The 8,469-nt window shown below is 49.4% G+C and overlaps 1 protein-coding gene across 2 annotated transcripts in view; it reads right to left on the reverse strand.

Moving 5' to 3' along the window:
* PIK3CD (phosphatidylinositol-4,5-bisphosphate 3-kinase catalytic subunit delta) overlaps positions 1–8,469 on the reverse strand; it is a 57,815-nt gene that overhangs the window by 31,461 nt on the left and 17,885 nt on the right. For both annotated transcript variants that reach the window (XM_019511771.1, XM_019511770.1), the window contains exon 2: positions 1,938–2,101. In XM_019511771.1, the coding sequence (XP_019367316.1) occupies positions 1,938–2,078 (141 nt within the window). In that variant the 5' untranslated portion in view covers positions 2,079–2,101. The remainder of the gene's footprint in view (positions 1–1,937; positions 2,102–8,469) is intronic.

The raw sequence follows: 8,469 nt of genomic DNA on the forward strand, positions 1-8,469 counted from the left end.
TAAAAAAAGGTAAACAACATTAAACAACACTAAAAAAAAAAAAAAAAAAAATGTTCTTTAGTTAATGCGCATTAAGACAGGCTAATGCTCATTTACCTAGTACTTCACAACGAAGGACATTTATACACACGGCCCAGGAGGCATGGGGTGGGCAGCGCTTTAATTAGCGCAGCTCCGAAAGTCACACTAATTCAACGTGCCGGGAGTGTCATGTGTATTAACGTCCCTGCACTGAAGAATGGCAGCAGGGCATTTTGAACTAAAACTCATCAAACAAGCTTTAGTTTAATGTGCCCTGCTGCCATTTTTCAGTGCAGGGACGCTTATACACATGATACTGGAAGCTGCTGAAGCATACTAATTTCCATGCTCCAGCAGACTCGATTAATCTCCTGTCTGCTCCGAAGTGCTGGAATTCCAGTGCGTCAGAGCAGGCTCCCTCCACGAGTACAGAAGTGAGGTACTAGGTTTAATGCACATTAACTAAAGCACATTAATGTACGTGTAGACACACCCACTGTGGGGCACTGTTCACGAGGTCTCTGAGCACAGGCTGGGCCATATATGAGGCAACGCGGATAGCAGCAACTATTGCTGACCTGGTTTATCTTCTGAGGTCTCTGGTCTCATGGAATCAGTTGCAAAGACCGAATTTTCAGCCTGACTTTAACCTGGCTGTCCTTTTTGTGTCCACACTTTCTGATGCAATGCATCTCTCTGTCTGCATATTTAAATGACCCTCTGGCTTCACAATATCCAAATTCCTCAAAACACCTTTGTCAGAGCCCGTTTAGATAGCAAGTATTACTCAGGTGAGATGTATGGGAGATTAAGGGATTCTTCTGGGTCACATGGGAAGCCTGCAAGTGAGCCAGAAACTGAGCCTCTAATTGAACCAGTGCCCCAGGCCTCTTGCACTCCAGCCCAGTTGCCTCCTCACGGGACCAGCTTTGCATCCCTGTAGATGTCATTTATTGAACTACTCAACTGCAAACAGGCAGCTGGTAGCTTAACAACGAAAGGACATCCCCAGCTGTGCCTGCAATATTTTGGCCTGAAAACTGTGGCAGAAAAAGAACTTTGAATAAGTCTGGCTCCATACGTCTGTCTCTTGTGCTCAGTGAGTCATCTGGGCCAGGCTGCAACTGCAACATGAACCAGTTGTACTCCCTTTTTCTGCTTAGAAGAATGAAAAGGTGATTTCATTTTTTTAAGCTCTCTTTCTTTCCAGCATTTAATTCCTCACATGAAACACAAAAATCCCTGTCTTTGTGCTATTAAAAGTTACCCGTCACCAGGACCTGGTTTCTGCCACACAAAAGATAGCCAAGTCCAACTCCAGAGCACTTTGATGCAAGTCTGCATTTGTATCCAGCTACCTGGGGCTGACAGCTTTTGCTTCCATTTGTGCTCATAATGAAAGGTTTGGATGGGGCAGGGGTGGGGCGTAGGTGGGGGTCTGGCAGTCCAAGTGGATGGACTGGGGCTAGGCAGTCTTCTCATATTGGGCTTCTGATTCAAACACGGCCCTGCCAGTACTTAGTTACTCAAAACCCAGTTACCATCCAAGCAGAGTTGAGTTGCTGATGTGAAATGAGTCAGCAACCTCATACACCTAGTGATGTGATGCCCACATCACAACTGGCATCATCACTGTGACGCTGTTGGTTGGCAGGCACAGCAGCAAGGTGAGAGTTTAATGGGCTGTAGAGATCATGTCTGAGAGAAGGGTCCCTCCAGGTCGGAGGTGAGGCTGGAGAAGCCACATTGCCACCTGCTCTGTGGACACACGGGGCTGTGAATCCAGCTCCTTTCCCAAACATTGGGTGGAAAAAATAAAAAGGCTCCGCCTATTTGTGAACACGCCCTTTGGAAAGCTGCATGCTGGCCCTGCGGGGCTCCCAACCTAGAAAACCCTTGCAGAAAAGGACCAGTACCTCCTTGATGGTGCCCAAGCTGGCATTGCACGACACAGGGAGGCTCAGGTAAATGCCCGTGGGCAGCAGAAAATCCACCTGGATGTTTTGGTTTTCCTCCTTGGACCAGAATTCCACGGGGCAGTAGATGCCTGGGGGCATCCTGCTCACTTCTTAGCTACCACCTGCAAAAAAGGGAGGGGGGAAACCGTTATTAATCGTGTCACAGGAACTCCCAGCGGCTCCAAGCAACATCAGGGCTGGGCACTGTACAAATACAGCACACGCCCCGACAAGCCTATGGGCCAAGAGGGAAAAATCATTACCTCCTTTTTAAGCGGGGAGGCTGGAGCTTCCTGGCCCCAATCCAGTGCCTTAAACCATCAGGCCATCCTTGCTCAGGGATGTAAGGAAGGGGCCGCACTTATATTTCAAAGCTTTTCCTTAGTTATTTGATAGTACTTTACACTCCCACTGGACTTTCCACCACATGACTGAGCTTCACTGAAGAACCACTACCCCCATTTGACAGGGGGGAGGGCTGATGCACAGAGGCAGTGTGACTTTTCCACCCAGAAAAGGGAACAACAGAGAAGCAAACAGACCACAGGAGCCCCTGCCCCTGCAGGCTGCACCTCCTCACCCTCCACGTCCGTCTTCCAGAGCCCACTGCCAGGGTGCAGGAGAAGTCATAGAAGATGCTGCTTCAAACTGCCTTTTTCAACTTGAAATTTTCTAAATTTTATTTTTATAAAACAGCAGACGAGGTCCTCTCCACACAGGCATGTGGCTGGGATGGTTTTGGTGGCTCTGCTTTCCTCCTCCTTGCTGGAGTTCCCAGGGTTCAGAACAGCGAGACAGGGAGCGTCTAGGTGTCACCAAACCCCGAGTGTCACCTGGATGCTGAAGCTGGCAAACACATGCAGGAGAACCACTCGGCCCTGAGCAGAGCCCCAGACCGGGCACGCAAACTCCACCCTTTTCACCCATTTATCCAGCAGGAAACATCCACAAGAGGACACAGCTCTGACTCACTTTCTCTGCTGGGTCATGGTCAGAAGATCATTGAGCCCAGGAAGAAAGCAGAGCCAGCAAAACCATCCCAGCCACTTGCCTGTGTGGAGAGGACCTCCTCTGCTCTTTTATAAAAATAAAATTTAGAAAAATTTAGCAAATGTATCTGTATGGCTCAGTCTATTCCCTAATGGACAGGAACCCATACCACAGCAGAGGTGGCCCTAACAAAGCCCCCTGCTGACAGCTTCAGCAGAGAAATCAAAGCTTGAATGAATCCCAGGGGCCGAGCTTCTTCCAGGACAGAAGCAAGGTAGGGCGATGGTGCAGCATGAAGGTGTTTTGGGTAAATCTGAGGCCTTTAGCTTCTGTCAATCCTTTCATCAGCTTTAACTTCAGCCTTGCACATGCCAGAAGCAACACAAGAGCTGCACTTCTTCACCCTCCCATCCCACAGAACTGGTGCCAATTTTGCTCAGTTTACAAGAGAAAGAGACAGGGTCCCAGGCTTGGCAGACTCCCCCCGCCCCCGCACACAGAGCCCTATCAAGCCACTCGGGAGCCAGACTGATGAATAAGCACGACAAAAGAAACACGCATCTTATCTGCCAGCCCCTTGGAGCAGAACATTTCCCCAGCAGTGGTGGAACAAGGATTCCCAGAAATGTGAGCCATGTTTTATCTCTCCTGCTTCCTTACTGCACATGCTGTATCACACAGGGACCGGAAGCAGAGACCACAAGCCACCCATGTGCTTTTAGAAGGAGGGTGGGAAGAAGCAGAGGGCACAGCTTCAGTGTTTGACTGGCCCACAGGAATCCTGCCCATCTATCTAGTCACTGTGGATGAGATCAGCAAACTCCCAAGGTACCATTCCTCCAAAGTCAAAAGAAAGCAGCACTGGACCAAGGGGGTGCCAGCACTCACCAGAGATGGACCAACAGCCACCTTCCTCAACTGGGATTTACTATCAGATGCAGCATCCTGGAAGGGACTGCTCTGGGATTCAGGCTGCAGGTGTGTGATGCTGCTCTTAGGTTCCCTAGTGCCACAAGTCCCAGAAGGAGTGACTCAACCTTTTGCTCTCCCAGGGTGGAGAAATGGAGCACTGTGTAGGAATTTTTAAGACAAAGTCTTAAATATGAGCTCTCCATAAACTACCCCAACCCTATAAGCCTTTGAAAGAGCGAGCTTAGAGCCTCCCCTTTGCCATAGTCGGGCTGGTCTGTCCCTTTGTTGGTGCTACACTGGCCTTGTGCGTGATGCTCAATCATTGCCGCTCTTCACGGGACTGCTCCATTAATGTAGATGCTGAATTCAGCAGCTACTCCTTGGCTCACTCATTCGAACTGCCCAGATCAGGTCGGATTTGGCCTGCACTCTCTCTGAGGAGGTGGACAGGCTCTAAAGCTGCCACGGTTGACATCTAAAGCCTTAGCTCTGATCTACTTCTTCACCTTCTAGGGATACAGGGAGGGGGGTCTGACATCCCAGGGGCTACGTGCTGCAAAAGAACCCACAATGCCAGATGCCAGTATGCCAAAGCAGTGCTCAGACACAATGGCGGTAAGAGAGATCTTAAAACACGCACAGACCAGAACGAGCCCAGAAGGCACCCAGGCTTTCGATGCAGTGCAAAATGCATTTTCCCTCAGTGTATTAGTCTTCCCCTCCTCCAGTTTGAAAGCAGGACCTTAAATATTCACCCCACTCCCCAGGTCCCGAGGTTCCCCCTGAACTCACTGCTCTCCCTCCCCAGCTCCCAGCTCTTGCCCTTCCCCATCACACCCCACAGACATTCACTATTAGCTGAGTTTGAAAAGAGTTGGTTTATATTCTGGCCAGGCTCACAGCAACACCATGCAGCACCCAAAAGCACATCACCTACACCCCTTCAGCAGCAGAACATGGGCAGGTGCCTTGGGCAAGGACCCACCCTCTGCCCAACACAGGGTATCCCCCGAGGTCCCAATCTACTGCTTATGGCAGGTATTTAGCCACCATGACCACAGCATCTCAGTGCCTCGTGATCATCAATATACTTAGTGCTTCCTCATTGCATGGGGTATTATCTTCAAGTTATGAATGAACTTGAATGAAGCCCGAGAGAATCAGTGACTTGTCCAGGGCTCCAAAGAAAATCTGGGGCAAAGGAGGGATTGAAACCCAGGTTTCTAGAGTGCAGAGGTAGTGGCCTAGCCACTAAGCCATTTCTCACCAGGTTAAGGGCATTTGTACAGGCCCTAGACATGCCCTAGCAGCACAGAAAGCAAAACACAGGCTACATGCCCTCCGTCACAACATGCCGCCAAAGCAGAAGCAGTCTCAGATACTTGCTCACTCCCTCTGGGGAGAAACCTTCCTCCTTGCCAGTCTGTACACGAGGTCTAACCTGGAGACAGCACAGCAGTGCCCTTTCGCTGTACACGTGATGATTGAAAAAGGCCATCTTGGAGACTGCATCTCAAGGGCTCTGCTGTGCCTTTCCACATGGCGTGAAGCAGTAGCTGCCATGTGGAAGGGGTGCTGGGACCCAATTGCTACCAGCTGCTCCTTTCTGAACACTGCAAGTACTACTGGGTGTGTGAAAACGAGGAGGAGGAAAGTATGTTTTGCTGAAAATGTGTCACTCACTTCCTGAGATGGGGCAGGGCTCCTACCATCCTAAGGTCAGAACCACCCCACATCCTTATCTACCCCAAGAATAACAGAAACTGGAAGCTGCTCTTGTCTGATGGGGAGCAAGCCTGCTTGATGAGCACCACAACCAGGGCTAACAGGGAGACCTGGGGAGGGACTATGAACAGCAAGCGGGAGACCCCATCCACATCAGGAGACAGTCAGGTCCTTGCTAGCCTCTCTACAAGACGGTTACTGGCTACGACCACATCCTCTTATACCAGCAAAGATATCTCTTGAGGCCTGAAAAGCAACAAGTTCTTGAACTACAAGGCATGTCAGAGCCCTGGATCCCCCCAGGGGCAACGGAGGAAGAGAAATGAATAGCGCTGCATAAAGCGGCCTCTCTTACAGCATCAGGCAGTCGAACGATAGCAACGTTTTATAACATGCTTAGCACAAACTGAGTTGAACTGAGTAATGAGTTTGGTTTAATTCTCACCCTGTGGCGATGGCACTTTTTAAACTTGCTTTCCACGGAAACTGCCACCCTGGTGAATATTCGAATTACGAAAAGCAACAAAACGAAGCAGACTGACTTTTCTTCCCCAGCTGCTGGCTCAAAACTTGCCCAGGGCTCAACACAAACGGGGAAGAGCTGACAGCTGCTGGTTAATTTCTCCGTAAATTAAGTGATTTCATTTCAGTGTACTTCCTACCGAGGAGACGGGTCTCCCAAGCCTCCAGCTTTGGCACTAATGACCTTCTTGCTGGAAACATCACCAACCTCTGATCCTATCTTCAAACGCCTGGGTCTTATTAGGAAAAGAGAACCTGTTCTTTTCTGGTGGCCACTACCACGAGATGAAATCACAAGGATGGCAGGGCAGTTTGCAACTTTAACACAAGGTGGCAGACTTTTCTCCCGCAAATGCATGGAAGTTACAAACCACTCTACTTTCTCTGTCATGACACCTGGCATGAATGATGGCCGCATAAGAACACACCTAAGCACAGGCAAGAAGTAGAGACTACCCAGCTGGAGCCAAAGCGTACTGGTGGCTAGTCCGTGAACAGGCATATTGTGACAACATTTACCAAATAACCTTATCTGAGGTCCTGCTCCTCATATAGGTTATAATGGAAACAGCCACGTACCGAATTTGATATATGCCTTGGCGGAGTGTGGAATCACACACAAAGCTTGTTTTTTATGCAGTCCATCACATTCAGATGCTCAAGTTACCCATGTCACTACTTAAGAAGTCAGGCAGTTTATACCAGAGGGGGGAAAAAAAAAAAGAAAAACCACACACCCACCATCTCCTCCTACAAGGTTTATCAACCACAACTTCAGTGTTTACAACATGCAAAGTCTGTGAACAACAAAAAAAAAAGAGATCACATGCTGCTGGGTGCCATACAGGCCTCTAAGATGCTGCTGCTGTATCAAGCCAACGCGGAGGCTCTGACGCCTACAAAATCAACTGCAACATTGACTGCTCAACCCCCGGACTGCAAAAATACTTTTCAAGTCTACAGGAACCAAGCCACACAGAGCTCGCAAGGTGATGTGTGTACAACACGAGGCAACAGGAAACAACTTTCAATTCAGGCAGGAACCAGGTTCAAGGAGATCAAAGAAGCTTTTCTTCTCCATAGACACATGTGGAACCTCCTCCCTGCTCAGCCCACATAGGCTCCACCTGAGTTTTAAACCATACTATCTATAAAGTACCCCGTGATCTGGCTTTGGAAAGGTGTTAAACTGTCCTAGCTGCAGGAGGTGAGAATCGTGTGATAAAGCAGAACCCCATTTGCTTTGCACCAAGAGCTGACGGTCCTTCAAAACCGTTCCACAATTCCCCATAAAAGATAGACGATTGTCTCAGGGCGCCTCAGGACCACGGGCCGTTCCTCCCCAGCCCAACAAGACAGCCAACGTAGGAATCAGCACGCTCAAGTTTGAGGCTAACCCAAGGCTCGATGGCCCATTCTAGCAACCACGCAGTGCAGACAGAGCTATCCCCCTTCTCTGACTGATGAAAAGTGGACTTCTTAGTTTGGCCTCAAGTCCTACCACGTGTTCTGCATGGACAGACCCATGACATCCGTTCAGTCAGGAGCCCCACCGAAATTAGTTGGGGGCTTACACACAAGGAGCGTATTACAAGATCAGACCTCTGCAGCTACATGAGTTAGTTGACGCTTTGAGTCATCCATGGCCAGATGACCTAGTAATTTGCTAATTGAAAGGGGATTTCATGCTGGGCATGGCTGCCAGAAATGCAGCCCTAGAAACAAGCAATCAGCATTCAGCACTGCAAATTTCCCCCACACTACCCCAAGAAGCGCATCTCCCTGTACTGAAGTGGGCCCCAAACTGAGACTAGAAAGGAGACCAGACTTTAGAAGTCATTCAGGTTGGCCAGCAAGGTAGGGTGGAGGCCGCTTGATCCATTACAAATCCGACTGAGCACACCAAATGCAGGCTCCTGCCTCATATCCATCGGGTAGCAGCTCCTCTGTCAAGGCCAGGCCTGTCCAAGTTCAGATGTAGAACAGACCACTTCACTTCCCCATTAAAGATCCCCAAGCAGCCCCGCTATATCATTCATTCTCATGGGGGGGGTTAACATCACATATTTGCTCCTGTTTTCAAAAGTGAAATTTTCTTTGGGGGCGGAAAAATAGGTGAAGCATCTCTTATCCTTTACCGCCCTTTTAAGTTCTTTGTACAATACAGAGGCCTAGCGTGTTGGGTCCAGAGGAGTTGTGCCTCCTTCTGGCTCCTGAACACTTATTTGGGAGGCAGCATAAATTAGAGTAGCCACGGTAAGGCACTCCTCTCCTAGGGTCCTTGGTGCCCTCTCTGGTAGAGCAGGGCAGAAGCAGACAGGGGGTCATGCCCGTAAGATAG

The sequence above is a fragment of the Gavialis gangeticus genome, unplaced genomic scaffold (assembly GCF_001723915.1).
Source record: "Gavialis gangeticus isolate Ggan-Ray unplaced genomic scaffold, GavGan_comp1, whole genome shotgun sequence".
In the NCBI taxonomy this organism is placed as follows: domain Eukaryota; kingdom Metazoa; phylum Chordata; order Crocodylia; family Gavialidae; genus Gavialis; species Gavialis gangeticus.